General features: G+C 38.1%; 1 protein-coding gene across 6 annotated transcripts in view; it reads left to right on the forward strand.

Annotated features, from left to right (window-relative positions):
• The window catches only part of LOC116177400, a 271,284-nt gene that overhangs the window by 50,131 nt on the left and 200,704 nt on the right, over nt 1–20,449 (forward strand). For all 6 annotated transcript variants that reach the window (XM_031496369.1, XM_031496371.1, XM_031496368.1 and 3 more), the window contains one exon: nt 6,158–7,098. In XM_031496369.1, the coding sequence (XP_031352229.1) occupies nt 6,162–7,098 (937 nt within the window). In that variant the 5' untranslated portion in view covers nt 6,158–6,161. The remainder of the gene's footprint in view (nt 1–6,157; nt 7,099–20,449) is intronic.

Here is a 20,449-nt window from a genome sequence, read left to right on the forward strand (position 1 = left end):
TTACTGAAATGTTTTCTTATTATTATACAAGAATTTTTCATTTTATACGTTTGCTGAGTTGTCCACTTGATTGATCGTGTGCACCCACCGAAGAAAATCCTCGACAGACCGTGAGCTAGTAATTAAATTCCTAAACGTAACGATTATTTTTAGAATTCGAAACGTATGATTCAGAAAAGACAAAGTGTCCTCACGTCCAACTATGGGGACACGCAAGGAGGGTGTGAGTGGGTCAATACTGATTGACTATTAATGTACACTTTATGGCAGTGCGGTATTGAAAAAATGTCGTGAGAATCTCACCGCGGCAGGATAACATCGGTGCTTTTGCCGCGCCTATTGTATTAACTTTAATATCACACATTCTTTAAACACCTGATCACTTCATTGTTCTATTATCCTAAAAATGCATGCGGTTAGCTATGGTTTAAGTTTAAAGAAACGGTATCCCATTGTATTTAATAAGGAATAACATAATTAAGAACTTCCATTCATATCACATTACCAAAAGCGTTACTGACCGCGGTGTTGATGTTTTCTTTTTATTGTTTTTCTATTCGTTTTGGCATCTTTAATTTCGATGTCATTTATTGCGAAACAATACACTGGAACTCAAGGAGCGGAATTGTATGCTGTCAACCATATTAGAGACGATGACTGCTCACGGGCATGCTGCTTAAAGTATAGTCGATACAGTAAATAACAAGTTAAACAAGTAATCGTAAACGATTTCCAAAAAGCGCATTTCCACTTGCATTTATTTCCCATTTGTAAGATGCAACTTCTGTTAAAATCGTAAAAATCCGGTCACAAATATGAAAGATATCCGTTTTGGACGTGCTACTTCAGTTTCAGTTTATAAGAAGAATCCCACCCTAAAATTTTAGAAGAATTAGTTTACAAATAACGAATGTGGGTTTGGGCATGCGCAATAATTGTTTTGCGTATTTTTAGTTGGAACGCATTGCGCATGCGCAAAACAAATTTATTTGGTTTGGCATTAGTAAACATTCATCGAGGTGCCTACGTACAAAATTTCATTTAAATATCATAACAAATACGAAAATTGGATCGCGCATGCGCAAAACATATTTTTTGATTCGGCATTAGTTTTAATTTTAATTGAGGTGCCTCCATACAAAATTTCATTAATTTAGATGTCTTACCAATTAAAAAAATGAGATTGCGTATGAGCAAGACACATTTTTTGAATAGGCATTAATTTTACTTTTATTCGAGGTGCCTACGTACTTACAAAATTCCATTTAAATACCTTAAAAATGGAAAAAATTGGATTGCGGATGTGTACCAAATTTGAAAGCGATCGGACATTTCTAAACAAAGTTATCGTTCACATGGAGAGATAGATGGACAGACAAAGGACCAGACGGACAGACCAACAGACAGGCGACAGACAGCAATACAAAATTATAAACGATCTCTAGGATCGTTAATAATAAATAACGAACTAAATAGCGAAAAAGGTAGAACAATAGCTCTTAAGATAAAGAACTAGTAGCGGACAGACGCATTTTTTAAATTTTTGTGGAAATGCGCTAAAAAGGAAGGTATACTGGGTGATTTGTTTTTTAAAAAAAGTGAAAAATGAATCTTATAAAGTAGCTAAATTGAAATTGAGGAATAGAACCGAATATGCGCGCTAAAATTCGATTTGAAGATTCGTGGTTCGTATTTTCTAAAAGGAAAGGAAGTAGCAATCCGAATGTATTTTTCCAAGAAAACGCCATCGGCCGCGACTAAAGAAATCAAAGATTACCCCTTGTTTTGTCCCCGAGGAACACGCGTTTTTTTCTTCTTTGCCCTATACTCAAATGGGCCATAATTTACAATAAACCCCAAACAAATTAGACTGTAAATGTACTTGAGAACATCAAACTGTTACAAAACTGGACGCGATTGGAAATTAGTACAGTGACCGTGGATCAGGATACGAACAAAATACTAATTAAAATCTGCTTGTTGATTTGTCTCGGAGGTGGAGTAAGTAATGTAAATACATCAAATTAATCACGGTGTTCCTAATTGTTTATAAACAATGTAATTTATAAAAAATACCTATTTTCACCGGTTTCTTTATTATTTCGACAAGTGTATGCAACCGGGCGGGAATCTATCACCGGAAAATTGTAAGTCTTTGAAATACGAAACTTTTGAGACCTTACTCGTTAAGATCAGATTTGCGGTTTTTTTTGAAAATTGCAAAAATGTAGCAAATATGAAAATATTTATAAACTTTGCAAAAATTGATGTTACCATCGATCAAATCATGTTCAAGTATACTCTCACATATAAATATACACTTGAAACCCGATCCAGGTGAGCGGAATACTTTTCGAGATATTGCGAATTTACTGAAAAACAGACCTTGTTTTGATGAAAAATATAATAACATTGAATTGTGATAGAGAATCCATTCTGATCGCATTTTGAAGGGAATTTTATGTACTTTCGAGGGGAGGAAGAGCTGTTTGCTTATTTCCGTTGTTTAAAATCGCTATTAGTGAACGTGAACGTGCAAAAATTAAATTTGCAAAAACAACGATAACTTGGTGAGTTTTGATCGTATCATGTTCTAATTTCTCTGGTTCTCGCGTGCCGTAAAAAATATCAATAACTCGTGTTCTATTGGTCGTAAAAGCATGATTTTTTTAATTCGGGGTATCTCGATGAGAAAATAGGATTAAAGTTGTCAAAAATCACAAATAATTGTATCTTCGATCGGAATTATCCATTTTTTGTTTTTTGTATTGACGTATATATCTACTCGTAATATTCATGTAGAAGTAGACATAGAGATTTCGTATAGGAATTTGCTATGTCTACTTCTACATGATAAAAAGTCTAGTGAAAGACGCCTAATTTTATGCAACCAAAGTAAATACCTATAACAAATGAGGATCTACTTGTTATATTAATTAATTTGTATATTATCGCTTTGACATCCCTATTCTAATTTTCGTTCGTGTGCGATGTATTAAACTAAAGAAAAAGTTGATATTTCCAATTGGTATAGTGCCGATAACAGTTTAAGGAGCTTAAGAGATTTATTTTCTGTGAAGCTAAAGCAGCAATATTCAAATAATAATTAATATGACAGCCAGATCTTTATTTGTTTCAAGAAGTTATTTTGGTTGCATAAAATTAGGCGTCCTTCAGAAGACTTTTTATCATTGGAAAGTGGACATTAGAAATCCCTATGTCTACTTCTACATGAATATCACTGTAAGTATATACCTCCATATACAGTGAGTTTTTTTTAATGGGAACATAGGAGTTTGCATGCAATGTAATTTTCCTATGTTCGATTTTAAAAAAAAAACACATAAATCTATGAGGTGTGCGCGGTTCACATTCCCAAATCGCGCAACTTGTGTGACTATGAACAGCAACTCTAATAGGCTTTATGATGAAGAGCGCTCGGTAAGATTTTTTTAAAGAAGTCATGTGAGGCCATAGCAACTTTAGGATACATTTTTCTTAAACTTACGATAACTTGACCTCACAGGCCACGCACTGACACCACAACTCATTGTGGACCCACCTTCAATTATTTGTAGGTCATGTGCACCTGGTATTCTACTAATTTGATCTATTCAATACATAAATGAAGAAAATAAGAAAATAAATACCGAAAACAATTACAATAAATATTCGAAGTCTCCTCCTTGACATTCTAAGCAATAACCTAACCGATTTCGTAATTAAATTGGACGGCGGTATTTTTAAAAAAGTGACAGCTGTCAATTGTATCTACTGCTCATTTGAACTACTCAATAGATTGATGTGTTTTCTTTTAAATCGAACATAGGGAAATTACATTGCATGCAAACTCCTATGTTCGCATTTAAAAAAATTCACTGTATGTTAGAATTTATATTTTGTAGCTGTAAAGTAGAATGTAAAAAACCATGCAGTTGTAGGAAGTATGGAATGAAATGTACAAATTTATGTAAGGGTTGCGGAGGCATAACTTCCACCAATTCTCAGCCTATTCAAATTGTTGTTGATGATATACATGACGACGATTCCGAAGGAATTGACGGGTATGATAAAAACGATGATAGCAATGAGGATGATGAAAGCGTTGGTTCGGTACGCGTCAACTCGCCAACAGGACAATTCGCCACTGCGACAACTCGCCAACCAAATATTTTTCCCTGTTTAATGTGTCGTTCAAATAACGATGTGATTGTCAAATTTTCTGTTCAAATAATAATTTGCAGAAGATGTCGTTATATCAAAATGCAGTAATAGAAACAGTTATTGGCGGTTGGGTCTTCATTCAAATATTGACTACAATTTTTCGATAAACTTTGTTTACAAAATTTGGGAAATTGACTATTGCATTTGTGATATGCATTATTTTGTATGACACATTAAACTGGGAAAAATATTTCGTTGGCGAGTTGTCGCAGTGGCAAGTCGTCCGTTGGCGAATTGTCGCATTGGCGAATTGTCGCGTTGGCGAGTTATCCTGTTGGCGAGTTGTCCCGTTGGCGAGTGGTCCGGTGGCTAGTCGCCCTTGGCGAGTTGACCGTGCTCGCAAAAATCTTATCTTGAAAGCATTAAGTTACTCCGCGCAATCGTTGACTCACCCTGTACATAAAAGTACCTTCAAAATGCGATCAGAATGGATTCTCTACCACAATTCTCTGTTATTATATTTTGCATCAAAAAAAGGTCTGTTTTTCAGTAAATTCGGAATATCTCGAAAAGTATTCCACTCACTTGGATCGGGTTTCAAGTATATATTTATAATAATATGTGAGAGTATACTTCAATTCATGATTTGATCGATGGTAACATAAATTTTTGCATAATTTTCCGTTGATAAATTCATGCCCGGTTGCATACACTTGTCGAAATAATAAAGAAACCCGTGAAAACAGGTATTTTTTATAAATGACATTGTTTATAAACAATTAGGAACAACTGTGCGTGATTAATTTGGTGTATTTACATTACTTACTCCACCTCCGAGACAAATCAACAAGCCGATTTTAATTAGTATTTTTTTCAATTTTCCCTGTGTCATAATCCGCTGTGACTGGACTAAATTATGATATTTAGGCGAGCTCGAGCTATGCCGAGTTCGCTTTCCGCTCGCTGGGTATTTATGCGAGCTCGAGCTATGCCGAGCTCGCCTTCCGCTCGCTCGGTATTTGTATGAACTCTTTGTTTTGTGATAGCGTACCACGCTGGAGAATATCGGGAGAGCGGTTGAATTATTATTGGTCTGAACTCAGTGTTTTGTGACCAGAACCGTATAGCACTCCAGAATTTCGAGTGTAGTAGGTGGACAATGGTTCTGTCTGTCCGTCTGTGTTTGTCACTCGTTTTCTATATTGGTTTGAAACCGTTTATTTATTTTTTTTCTTGTTCCTACTTGGAATAGATTTGCATTAAACGCTTATGAATAATCGATACAGTGCCTGTATACAACAAACTTTCGACTAGAAGTTAATAAATATATTGCAATGCGTTAAATCAAAATAAAATCACAAAAGAAACCAATTTACCAACGAACTGCAAATGGCGAAATGCCCAAACTGAGCTTTTCTCATTATTATTCCGTATGCACCAATTTCATAAGGTTATTAAAGCTTAATTGCACGGTAGGGTAAAAACCAATGTTAACTTTAGCGTCTAACACGCTTCATTTTATCGCTTTGTTATTACCGCTAATAAAGTAGGCGCCATCATTTAGGCTCAAAAACGCGCCACCTTCATAATTAAAAGTAATAAGCGCAGGGTAATGAGCTCGGATTATTCTCTATAAGCTTCGCCCTTAATAAATACATTTAAAGAAGTTTGCGAATAGAATGACTTAAATAAAACAATGCCCTCTTTAGCAGGAGTTCTTGCGTTGTGCATTGGGGGAATTGGAATTTTTTCCCGTGAACTAAAGCAGATGTTTTTATAGAACCCGTATATTTGTAAATCAGGCACGGGTGCACACATAATAAATGTAGATTGTCATTATATTCCGGTTCGAAAAGTGGGTGTGTTATTTTTTCCCTCGTCTCCGAAACTCAATTTCATTTCGCCGTTAAAACTATTAGCTCGCGGTTTAGATTTATTCAGGTTTCGTGTTTCTCATTTGCTAATGTTTTCTAATAATATTTATTCGTTTCAGGTAAATGTGGCACGAACCTCCTCAACAGTCGCCAAAATGTGCAGTGCTGCAGCAGTCGTCCAAGCAAAGAGGGCCCGCCGAAGGATCGTCGCGTCTACCGTTCGCAAGACGTTGCGCACCCCAATCACCTTCACGTCGTCCATTCCTGCACTTTCCACCACCCCCTAAGCACCCACCCCCGCATTCGGTTAATCCTAGAATGTCCGAGGATCACTTGCTGAGCGTTCCGGGACCCTCATCAGCACGTCAACCTCACGAGCCCTCTTGGGAGGTTCCTAATGACTACTCGTACGCTTACTACGAACCGGGACCGGCTAAGAAACACACAAATATTCCTAATAAGTATCCCGGTGGTGCACCTCGGGATGGAGCTTACAGAGAGGGTTCTTATAGAGCCAAACACACCTACTTAACAAGGTACGGCACCGAGGAGAATATCTACGAGGAAATTAGCGAGGTAACCAGAGCTAGGATGCACGCCGCCGCCCAGCATCAACAGTCGATTATATCCCTCAACCAAAGCCTCGTCGAGGAGGAAGTGCGTAGAGTGCAATCGGGACACAGACGCGTCCTCGGCGAACTGAACCTCTCCGTCGAGGCGATGCTTATGCCCAACTCTCGCGAAGGTAGTGACGATACCGACCGGGAAACGGACGACCAGCTCGCGGACCTACTAAGTGTCGGGCCTACGGACGAACTTCTATCGCCGATTCCGCCGGTGGATTTAGATAGTGGTTTCAGTGGTAGTTCTAGTGGTGCTAGTTATCGAAGTGCGGCCGGTAGCCTGCGGAGGGGTCCGCCCGATCGGAACAAGTGCTGCAATGCCGCGACGTCGAAAACTTTACCTTCGGATGGTACGCCGTCGAAAAGCTTCTGGAATCGAAAGGCGTGGAAGAAGCTGGCGGGGTTTTCCAGCAACGTCAATGTAAATAAGCAGCAAGGTAAGCCGATGATCGAATAAGGTCGAGTAACGAGATTATTCGAACACACCTAATCAAAATCTAAGGGGTGAACATTTTGATGGTGGAGGGGGTCTGTCTGCCTCCACCCTCATTAGCCCAAAAATTACCCATTGTACCCTACTGTGCCACGATTGTGCATTTATTTTTACGGTTTGTGCCTTTTTGGTTTTACAAATATTCAAATCCCCCCAAAAAATTAAACTATACGCTTGCCCCCCCCCCCCAATGAAACTTTATTTTTTAAATTTTTAATATAATATATAATATACCTAGATACAAACGTTACCTATTTGGTAAGATGCACAGCTACTTCCTAGTTGGACAAATTGGGACCATGTTGGTGCACCGTCTCATTTCGGCTCATGCGGAAAAAAAATGTTCTGCTTAAAGTGGAGCTCGAATTAGTAGCGGGAGGTTGTTGACTGATTTACTGCGATGCACTCTGGGTAGACGGTGTGACTTAAAAATTGTCAGGTTAGATGGAACGAAAATAAAATTTAATTTGCCAAAATAAATTACAATTACGCTCGCAATTAGGTTACATTCATCGTGTGCCATTTGGTTTAAACTGAGGTTTAAACTTTCCGCTGTCGCCGGAGTCGGTGTCGGCACCTCGAGCGCCACCAGGAGATTCTCGCACCTTGTCTCTGGTCAAGGACGGTCGGTTCCGTTTGCGGAAGTTTGGAAGCCAAGGTCTTGCGGGCAAATGGAGAGGTTGATAAAGTTAGCACCCCCACTTTGCCCAAATCAAGTAAACATATGCCTATAATTTAGAACTAATTAAAGACTAATTTGTACCCACAACATTATAATTTGTACCCGTTTAGTTCCGCTGGAAACCCGATTCTAAGGTGGGGTGTGCTAACTTGAACAAATTAGCACCCCCACTTTTCCCGATTGAAATTTTATTAGTCGCATCAAAAACTATGAATTAAAGACTAATTTGTACCCAAATTAGATTTTCATTGTTTAAACAATTTATACATTATTTAAAGAATTTTTTACTAAAAAAGGGCAATTCTCAAAATTAATAAAAAGAAATTGGACGTATAAATTAAAGACTAATTTGTACCCACAAAATTAAAATTTGTGCCCGCTTGGTTCCGTCGGGAAACCGATTTTGAGGTGGGGGTGGTAACTAGACATCAACTTAGCGCCACCACTTTTTCCGATTGAAATTTTATTAGTCGCATCAAAAACCATGAATTAAAGGCTAATTTGTACCCAAGTTAAATTTTCATTGTTTAAACAATTTATACATCATTTAAATAATTTTTTAGTAAAAAAGGGAAATTTTCAGAATTAATTAGAATATGTACGCGCTTGGTTCCGCCAGAAAACTGATTTTGACGTAATAAGCATTAAAAGACCGCCTGGCATAAATTCAAAATATACGCTGTATAATGCAAGAAGATTCAACCCCCTAGAAAAGTTGTCCGCAATCTTGCATTTTCCCTTCCGTTGACACCCCATTTTCGAGATATACACACTAAATAAATCTTCTGACACTTTTCGAGATATTCGCTCTTAAAAGATTTGGACATCACTAATAGATATATTTCTTCCAAACGTACCAATCGCCCTTGGTGACTACCCTCCTCCGACCCTTCGCTCTAGAGATATTAGAACGAATCACGTTAGAGTCGAGGAGGACAGTGGTTGGTAGCAACTAATTACATTAGAATTTGATTAGAATACCGTGAAAGATAAAATAAATTTCTAACCCCCACCCCCTATCCCCGTCACCTACTCATCTTAAAAAGGAGTCGCGGATGAAAGTTATAGTTTGTAGAACCAATTCCTTTCGATGAGACGTTTGATGAGAAAACCATGCACGTTACAGTTTCCTTGTGGGTACAAACAATACATTTATAACAGTCTTACTTACTTTGTAATAGCATTAAATGGTAATAGTTAAGTCTTTTTATTTATCACCTACAATTTACATAATACGAGAGAGAACTTAATACTTCACTTCGAATCGAAGTTAGAACTGACTCGAAAGTTCGAAACATAATTCGATTTGGTTATATAGCAAATGCCGGTCTTTTTCGAAAGTTCTCGAACGCTTCCGAATATTAGCGAATGTTCTCGAACAAACAAACACGCCATATTTCCCGGAAAAATGAGTAACATCCGCTTGCTATGCCTATGACTAATCTTTTATGGTCCCTCAATGTCTATCGGGATTTCTAGAATATTCCCTACAATACACATTTAACTGACTCGAAAAGATTACACGCTCATTTTTCTATTGGAAGTTGCCTTACTTTTTTCTGGAACTGGAACAGCACCTATAAACAGTTTTATGCCCCGCACTCGTGGCGATTTACTGGTAATAGATGGCGATGGAGTAGGATGTGGAGTCCTCAAGATTCATATTTATGCGCTACGAGGATTTTTTTGTTCGAAACTACCAGTATATTTATAGACTGAGAGATAACGACAGATTTTGTGTGATGATTTTTAAACGTCTGTCACCGCAATTTTCTCTTTACGTAGGCTAGAACTACGTTATATCATACGTCTGTTGAGCGGTCCGTTCTTTTTTTTGTAATTTTTCAAATTTTAACAACACAGCAAATAAAAGTTTGTTTAATTCTTTTGATTAATTTTGAGAATTTCTCTTTTTTAGTGAACAATTGTTTAAATAAAGTATAAATTGTTTAAACAATGAAAATTTAATTTGGGTACAAATTAGTCTCTAATTCATAGATTATGATGCGACTAATAAAATTTCAATCGGAAAAAGTGGGGGTACAGTGCTTGATTTCAAGTTAGCACCAAGCACTGTACCACACCCACCAAGTGAATTAATGTCTCTTAAAAGTTTGCCAGAATGTATGTAATGCATAAAATCCGGTTTTACCAATTTTTGTAATTATACCTACAAGGCAGCGACGAAGAAACGCAACGACGACAATGCGCGACGCCCTTCCACACAAATTCCCGCCGGAAAAGTTACACTTCAATCAATGCTTCAACGTTTTTTTATTTTAGATAGTGTATGGTTGGTTGCCTAAGTGGCAGTAAGCTGGTTATTATCATTACTTTAGTCGGTGATCGTCCATGGAGTTCATCAGGACTTGTGGCCGGTCAATATCGAAAGTTCTTTTTGTTTACATAACCGTCCAGATGAAAATGTGCTTCGTCACTCATCATCAAAATGTTTTCATCGGTCATCAAGTCATTCATTGGCCCTGCAGATTTTTTTCCAATTTACATAGTCTTACATGGGCTTTAACTGCTGGAGAATAGCAATTTTGTATGGGTGGAAATGGCACACACATAAATAAACTAACAAAATTGATCAAAAACTCACATAAAATATCGGGAAATGTGAAGCATGTACCTACGCGGGCAAAGTTGATTTTTGGGATAATCACCAAATGAAACCTAACCCAAAACTAATAACGGACACGCAATTTCTAGGACCAGCTTGACTCTTGAGCACAACAGTCCAGTCACACTTTTTTCGTTTCGTCAATTAATCATTGAGCAAACATCGACTTCCAGATTCTTTTATTCGTTTAGATTCATTTTATAATTAATCGAATATGCCTGAAACGTTCGAGCGGCGCGGCGTTGAAAAACGTTAAGCAATCTAAACCGTATGGCGTCGAGAAGATGAAGTTTAATTATTTGCCACTGATTGTGATTAATAACTTTCTACTGTCAATGAATGGGTAATACTCCAAGTAATTTTCTATCGGATTGCTGCTCGATACTAGCACAATGCTTTCAATTTTAATAGTTCAGCTTTAATTCTCGCGTGAGAACAAAAGGAGCGCGAGTGTTAATACGTACATTGTAGCAGAGAACTTGCTTTCCATCCCCGGTACGTGGATGAATATTGTTCGGCATAAAACGACGATGAAAAAAAATTTCCCTGGAATAAATCAGGAAACTGGGGAAAAAATCATAGAAATCGGCACGTGTTTATTTTCATTTCCTTAACCTTCTAATAACACGGCAAGAAATTTTTTGCCTTTCAAAATATTTTGCTTATTTTAATAGCGTTGGGGAGCGACCGAGACCTACTCCAGATGCGAGTAATATTTGAGCTTTTACTCCATCAATTTGCAATAAAATCGGAATGTTATTTTGTATTTGGAAAAAATTATTTTTCGCGCTGTTTCATTTTATCGAAATAAATTTGTAGTCGCGGAAGAATCGATGGGAAAGTTACCTATGATCGTTTAATGAGAATATGAATTTGAAATATGTTCATTAAAATTTATCGATTAAATCCAAACTGTCGGAAAATTAATTAAGATTTGTGCGGCAAGTGATTGGTACTTGGAAATATATTGGCGTAAGTGAACGAGCTATTGCAGAGCCATTCTGCTCCGAGTTTAATTGATACAAATCTTTCCAGGGCTGTGAATGTCATTGTCACAACATATACACTTTGTTCAATATAAATTCTGGCGTCATTACTGCAGAAACCAACTTTCAATGATAGCTCCAGCCCTACCTATATGCGTGTTATAATTTTTTTATTGCCCTATTTTCACTCAGTTGGATTAAAAATGGAATAAGTTACAAAATTCATACTGATGATGCCTGATCGTATTATTTAAGTTTGATTTGTCAAACTTTTTGCAAAAAAGTATGCCGACGGCTAGCTCATGATTACTAATCTTTACTGCAATTAACTTCGAGGAAAGATCTTTTCGTTATACCTGCCTGAAAAAGTTATCAACTCGCCGCCTGATCTAAGCCACTTAACTGCAGACAACCAAAATCCGCTGTCGTTTTGTTTTGTGTAATAAAGTACGCTTTCTACACAAGTGGCCACTAATCCATTCTTTAAAATAAGTTCCAATCTTAAAAATAGGATGTTTTGGTGAATTCCTTTTGGACGGTTTTTCACATAAAATGTCTATCATGGGGATCTTCGGACGGTTAAATTATAGAAAAGAGGAGCAATTAAACAGTTACGCTTTAAACAAAACCAGAAAATTGGATTATTTCCGAAGATATGCCAGAAAAGCCGACATTTGCCGATTATGCTTTTATTGTTTTCTGATAGAATTTGAACAGATTAAAAAAAATAAAAAACACTTTCTCAGTACTACTCTGTTAAGCTCTACAAAACACCGATGAGAGATTTTCAAAATCATCTTTATTTTGACATGGCACGTAAAAAAGTACATACTGTATCGAGTAACATTTTTTATTACGAATACAGCGATGTATGACACACAAATAAAACTTTGAAACTGTTGACTTCAACAGGATGGTGTGCCTACGCACAATTCACTCAATACAGTACTTATGTACTTTTTTTTACGGCCCATATAAATAAATAAAGTTGATGATGAATTCTCTGAAACAAAACGTTGTAGTCAAAATCTCTCAACGGTATCTTGTAGACCTGAAAATGTGGCAATAAGGAAGTGGTTTTTATTTTTTTTGTATCTGCTCAAATAACACCAGGAAAAAATAAAAACGAAATCGATAAATTTCGGTTTTTCTAGCGTATTTTCGCGAATAATCGGAATTTTCTTATTTTCTTTAAAACATGACTGTTTATTTCTTGAGTATTTGCTTCTTATTCTTTGCGTCATAGAATACGCTTTTTTTCCGGATATATCTACAAGTTCTACGGCTGTTTATGATGCAATTAACTTTGACTGAAGAATAATCTTGTAGGCTTTTTACTCTTTTCTTCATTATTATCTACCTCGATATTCCTTGGTGGAAACCGCAGAATTTTGGATTTTGCAGTATTGCACAAGGAAAATTCCACCGCCATCTTGTGTCAAATCAAGCAAGTGATTACCTACATTACTTACATGAAAGATGTTTACACCTTCAATATTGTTCCTGGAGTATAACTACAGGTACTTTGCTTTTGTCGTTATCGAAGATTACATTTTACCGACAATGAGACCGGATTTTGTCTAAGATACTTTTGTTACTCCAAAGATTCATTCATGTTGATTTGATTCTTTCTTCTCTTTTTGTTGTCTTTTCCCTTTATTAACAAGCTCCTAGCGAGTTTATAATTTTGCGGTGTCCGTCCGTCCGTCCGTTAGCACGATAACTCGATAACATAAACCAATGGACCGATTACGATGAAATTTTGCAGGTGGATTCTTTATCAAATTTGTAGATAGGAGTTCGTGAATTGGCAATGTAGCCCAAAAAATAAAGTAGGCCCTTTTGACATCTCCGTTAGTTATGAACCGAATTGCATGAAATATAATATGCGCATAGCTTTAGCCATATAAAACACAATTCCAAAAGTTGAGCCTAATCGATCAGCATTCACAGTGCCCTTTGCGCATCTCGACCATTTACAGACCGAATTGCAAACTTTCTTATTTATGAAGGTATTTAAATGAAATTTGATACATAGCCTCTTGGAATAAAAGCAAATTTAACGCCCAGTTTCAAAATGTGATTTTGCGCATGCGCCGTGCCAACTTTCTTATTTATGGAGGGATTTAAATCAAATTTGATACATAGCCACTTTGAATAAAAGCAAATGTAGCGCCATTTTCCAAATTTGGTTTTGTGTAAGATGTGCAGTGCCAACTTTCTTATTTATGGAAGCAATTAAATGAAATTTCATACATATACACTTTAAATAAAACCAAAACTAACATCAGGTTTAAAATTTGGTTTTGCACATGCTATAGCCATACCCAGGAGCTCGTTTGCTATATTTGTTTAATTTATTTTCTTATTGGACGAGTGTAAGTACATTGTTTACATTTCCATGAAATATGCGTAAAAATTTCGCTTTTGTGTGGTTAACGTAACTTGAATTTATATTACGGTTTTGATTTATCCTTGTATCAGACATTAGACATTGATACCGCAATATTTTTGTGTTGCGCTATTTACTAGTCCTCTTATTTGTTTGTTTGTGTTGTTGTCTGTTACAGATAAGGCAGAAAAGCGCCCTTTTGAGCTCAAAAGGTTGTTACAATCAGAGTTCAAAGGTAGTTTTTATTTTTGCCTGTGCTCTATCAGCAAAAGCAGTTGATCGACAATGTAACTGAATTTTATACGTCTCTCAACCAGCAAACCTGAGTGCCTGAAATCTTTTTAGGCTGTTTTGTTGGGCTGCACGAACGCAGGCACTTATGTAGATGGGTGCCCACTAAGCATATCCATCTACACTACAAGCACCACCTCTACAGCTAAACACGACGGCACGACGTCACCGACTCTCCATCTTTTGGGTAAGCTTTTATTAGTTTTGTAAGCCATTTATTTTATGTTACCCGGTAAGTGTGAAGTCGGAGGTGAGGTAATACCTCCTAATGTCGAAACACGAAAGCAAAAACTGTTTAATTAATTAAACAAAGGCATAAATGTAATATAAAAACGTGTTGGTTTTTCGGTCGTTTAAACGCAAACCAGGCACGGTGGAATAAATTATTGAAACTCTAAATAATTTCCATTCGTATCGCTTAAGAACACAAAACCGGATTAGCTTTAATACGAAAAATCGCCACATTGCAATTTTGAAATTAAGATAATCTCATTCCCCTAATGCCGCATATTCATTTTTTACTTTATACAAAAGTGCCGAGCTCAATCGCTTATTAATGAAAATATCTCTAAAAAGAGGAAAAACGAACGCATTATCTTAAATTTCGCGAGCACCCTCGACGTTAGATTGGAAAAGTAAATTACGCTTTCGATTTTCTCATTATAAGGAACAGTCTCAAAATAATTAGCTGCCGAAGTGTTCATTCGGTAATTATTTGAACGTTAGAGCCTCGTTTAATGTTCATTAAATGGCGATGAAACATTACAAGGAGTATTTTTATGGGAGTCCTACAGAGAAACACGGTCGTGTAAAGTGGAGAGAAGTTTTTATAACGCAATTCGATTTTGTTCGTTTATTCGACTTGCTTCTAAATTTTTGTGGCGACTGGATGTTATAGCCAACGTTTACTTTATCTCAAGGGATTAACCTTTTTTGGCAACGAGACGAAGCTTTCTCCAAGAAGTATTGCATCTCCGGAGGAGATGTTTATTCGCAATAGCACCCAAGATGTTGTGATGATTAATATTGCTAGGGCCTATATAGTCTCCAAGTCAGACTCCGGAATTTAAGGTTCACCCCAAGAGATAATAGACTCTCTGTTCTTGGAACGAAGTTTTTTGACAATGTACAGTTTGCAGGTTTGTTTGCATGGATTAACCGCAACTGTTCATCCATTCTAAGATACTAAGGCTTCTGCAGGTTTTAATTTAAGTGCCTCCCCAGTTCTCCCGTACGGTACCACTAACAAGGGAGACGCCGCCGAAACCAACCTGTTCAACTCGGTAGGAGATTTTGGGTTGTGAGGACTACACCGTCACTCGTACCAATTGTAGACTGTTCCTCACACCCTCGTTGAGTAATTGAACAGAATGGCTTCCACACAAAGACTTCTAAGCGTTTTTGATTTCTTGCTTAATGTTTTGCACTTTCTATAGAGCGTTTAGAGCTTATTTAGTTTAAAAGTTCTTGGTATCCCAAAGATGTCTGATCCTTTACAGAATCTTTCTGGAATATGTAACCTCTAGATTGTTTACACTTGAGTGTTTTTCTAGCTAGAGCTTTTAAAGCCTCCACGCTGGAATCTTGTCCAGCTCTAGAGTATTTACAATTTTCAAAGTTTCAAGGTTTAAGATTGGCTGGAAAGAGGCTTTACACGTCTGTCAAAAATTTGTCTTCAGATTGAAGCTTCTAAAATGTCTCCGGAGTATAAAATATCCAGAGCCTCTAAAACTACTACAATCCATTATCTCCTGCACGATTAATCCCTAAATGTCTACACTTTTTGGAGCGTCTTGAGCACACAAAATCCATAAAATGCTTCAGGTTGTAACGGTTTTATTTTCTAAGTAGGTGCATATGAATTATTATTATTTGTTGAGTATCACACTAATTTTTGATTGAGGACTACCGTTATTACAGCTGGTTTAGTTTCCGATCTCCGATTGGTGCATTATTTTTAATGCGCATGTTTTTCGCACTTCCTTTTCTTTTCCTTATTTCTATATTTTTTCTATTATTCTATATATTTCTTATATTATTATTTCTGGCGATTAACCGAATTTGGTGTGATCTCGAATAGGTTTGGATCGGGATACACGTTTCTCTCATCTTGGAGGCTATAATTTGAATTTAAAGAGGCTACATACGTAAGTATGTGCTTCTTCTTTAACCCCCTTGTTATCTCGTGCGTTCTTTTTATTTATCTGGCCATTTGAAGTTTGCATCGATTATTAGTATTGTTTTCTAAACAACTCTCTTATTAATTGGAGTTGGGTTAAGTTTCTGTGTTCGAAGGGATTTGATATGTGGTTTCTTTGCAGGGTTTTTGTTTTTGGTTTCGGTGTCTAGTTTTACTTTAATTAACGTTGATACCTGTCCAATTGCACTTTGACCTATCCGACTTTTATCAATTCGGGAATGATCAATATACCAATAATGAGGAGAAGGTCGACGCATATGTACATACCTCAAGGATCACAGAAAGCAGGGATTCTGGGAAGGATACGATTCCCTGGTGGTAGCGGCCAACAAATATAACAACCAGATAGTGGTCTACGAGAAGAAGGGGAAAAACACATCATAGAACCTCGAGAAATAATGGGGACCACAGGTCACTATTACATAGCATACAGACTAGGGAGTAACAATGTCAGGAACCACTACGACAGAGTGCTGAGGGCAGTAAACTTGATAAGGGAGGTAGCTGAAGAGGAGGAACACCGAAGAACAAGGGTGCTGGAGGAGTACGAGGAAGCGAGAGGGGCCGCTGCCGTCCCAAACCAATTTACTCTCAGCATGGTATCAGGGAGGAGTGGAAATAATCAGGATAGCTAGGGAGCAGAAGGAGGGAACAGCATGCGAGTAGCCACGTCGTGTGCACAAGAGGCAAACGACCCAAATAAAAGGGAGCTAATCGACGACGAATTAAGAAAACAAGATATATAGGCAGCCAGACTACAGGAAACCAAACTAACCAGTGGGATAGCCGCGACAAGGAACTACGACTGGTGGATAGGAGGAGGGAAGGAGAGAACCAGCATCGGCACAACAATCGTAATCGGGAAACACCGAGGCATTGAGGTTGAGAACTTTGAAGAAAGAAGCGAGAGTATATGTATGATCCAAATCAAGACGAGCTTAGGAAGACTAACGGTTATCCTCATCCCCTCGGACAAAAGAGGACAAGCGGAATTCAGGAAACTGAGCGAAATAATGGAGCAAAGGAGCGGAAGAAACCCGGGCATTAGAATAGGGGACTTCAATGCGCAACTAGGTAGACTAGACGGAAGGGAAGGGGAGGAACAAAGGATAGGCAAAATGCTCAAGTATGAGCAAGACAACGTGAATGGCAGCGAGCTTAGGAACATGGTACGATCACCGACTAAAGTAATGATAATCGGAAGCTTACTGCCACTTAGACAACCAACCATACACTATCTAAAATGGTAACCTTGAAGTGTAACTTTTCCGGCGAGAATTCGTGTGGGATGGGACGCACGGTGTCGTTGCTTCGGTCAAGTCAAAGAAAATAAGCATCACAAACACAGTAGTAGTATGGGACAGTACAGTAGGATCGGACCAGAAAATGGAATGGGAGGAAAACGGGGAGGGGGAGGGAGCAAAAAGGAAAAATGACAGGAAGCAAAGCGGGAGAATTGAATGGTAGGATGTGAGACTTCTGATAGGAGAGAAGAAAAGGGAGAAGTATAGAAAGGAGCAGGACGAGATTAGGAACAAAAAGGGGGAAGGGAGACCATTTTGGAACAAGATCGTCGAGACGCTTAGGAAAGCAGCACGGAAAACACTAAGGGGGGGGGGGGCATAAACCGCCCATGTCACCGCAACATGTAATCAAGCTATTCGCCGAGCTTAGCCCAATGGAGAGGAATGCGCAAATGTGTAAGCACATAAAAAAAGAGGATGAAACAAGGAGGAATCAAAAAATATGTACCAATGACAGCAGGTCCAACTATTCGAGGAGAACGATTACTTGCCACACCCCCCCCCCCCTCCACGTTGTAAGAAATGATGGATATAGTAAGAAGAAAAAGGGCAGGATAGGGTCCAGGCCGAATTACTACAATGCGCATCAGGCGCCAAGGAATGGCAGCAGACAGTGCAGATCCCCATCCCAAAAGTCAGGTCACCAGTCATATCAATGGACGATCACATATTCACGACCAGGAGGATTCTAGCTGAACACTGGAAGACAGGAACCAAAATTGGCTTCTAGCAATAGACCTGGCGAAGGCCTTCGACCAAGTGAAGCATGAAGCAATAGTCGATCTCGAGGACTTCGTCCAAACCAGCGACGTATACCTGCAGATGGCAGGCCTCCGAATAAACAACGAAAAGAGCTACATGATCATAAGAAATCCAAGAAGCAATACCGAATACAAGGAAGGAGGAAAGATCAGTGAGGGAGATAACCATGAAGCACAAGATTAAATATCTGGGAGCGTACATAAATAGCACACTCAGTAGGAGCAACACAGTGAAAGACAGAATAAACAAAGCATTCAGAGTCGCACACAGAATCCGAAACTTCATACGAGAGAAGAAAATCCAGGAATCTAGTTGTCTCGGAATGGAAAGTAGGCCGGCCCTACTTCACATGGAACACCACTATAGGACCAAACGGTGGCGGCCTCGGGGATTCCCATAGAGAGATGGGAAGAATGGAGCACAGACAATCACAAGGAGGAAGAATCAGACGGAAGTACAAGCAGCCAAGAGGAGGAGGAGGAGGAGGAGACAGAAAGGGAGGCATGGAGAGGACAAAAATAAGGAAGGGAGAATTGAGATCAATGGATGGAAGCATCGGCAACTAATGGAACGAAGGGGGAGAGGTTATCAACAGGAAGCAGAGTTCCCTCTATTGCAGTTATACCAGTGGCGAGACTGTGGCCGTACCCTTTCGGGTAGGACAACACCCAGTTAGCTCCCCCATACCCTCCTCAATCCACAATTCATCACATTGTTTGGCATCTGTCGCAGCCCACCGCAATGGCAACAAAAATAATTCACTTTACCCAAATAGTGAGGTTGCTGGTCAACACCCAAATGCCATCCACAGTAGTTCTAAACCTCCTTTCGAAGTGATCATCCCAATGGTGCTCGTAGTAGGTCGCCTACTCCTAAAAGCAACCACCGTGAATAACTATTTTATCCTAGCAGCCAATACCGCCATTCGACCAACGGTTGGTACCTGAACTAAATAGGCCCGGAACTTTGAAGTAATTATTGAAAGTCCAACCTAACGTTGGCCCTGTAGTCGCTTGGGATTACTTTAACAGGCCGCCAGGGGATCTTTGCGAGTGACGTTCCGAGAGGCATATCTCAATTCCCAAAGAGACGACAACGCGTTCGTAATGATGCAAATTTAATATCCACTTGTAATTTTGTAAATCGCTCCTGAAATTAAGTGCTAAAGTCGAGGGTAAATCGTTTGACTTCCTAGTAACTACTTCGCAAATTGCATTGTAAGTTATTACCACTGGCACTTAGAGAAATTAAGCTTGAGCCTTATTTCAGTTCCCGAGTTCGTGCACTTCCATACTCGCATATCCGATCGGGCGATTTAGTGAATTACTTTCCGAATCACAATATACGGAACGGAAGTGCACTTTAAAGTTTCGATTCTGCAAATAAGCCGAAGTTAAGATTAATGAAAACGAGCTTCGCGCACGAAATTTGCACAAGAAACACTCGTTCAATTAACAATCGTCGAGACCAACTCGATTCGTTTACCTCAGTTTGTTGTTTAATGTTGCGGTTAGCTACGTCATCCCGAGACCAATACACTATGCTTAAGTATATCACAGCATCTCTTTCCGATTTTAAAATCCTATATCCTCGTCCTTTGCGTAGGTCACATAAAAAATCTCGAAAACTCAATTCCTTGTGATGAAGAGGTTGCATAAATTGCAATAAATAATAAATACAAATGGTAGACAATATAAATCAATTTAGTACACATCGAATTGCTTTCTACTATGCAACATTAAGTGTACCATTAACCATTATATACACATACCCTTTTCTGTTACTGTTTGTTTACTTTTCTTACTAATTTGTAATAATTATATTCCATTTATCTTTTTTTTTAATTTTACTTTTTTTATAATAATTTAATAATAATGTATGTATACGCTTCTATATTTATTTTATGATTGTTCATTTATGGATTACTAAGAATCTGTTGAACAATAAACATTACTGATTACTGATTACATACGGATTAATTTAGACAAAACAACTCGTATAATGATAAATTGCATGTACATAACAAACCATCAAAATGGCATGACTTGCTCC

The sequence above is a fragment of the Photinus pyralis genome, unplaced genomic scaffold (genome assembly GCF_008802855.1).
Source record: "Photinus pyralis isolate 1611_PpyrPB1 unplaced genomic scaffold, Ppyr1.3 Ppyr1.4_LG7, whole genome shotgun sequence".
Taxonomy (NCBI): Eukaryota; Metazoa; Arthropoda; class Insecta; order Coleoptera; family Lampyridae; genus Photinus; species Photinus pyralis.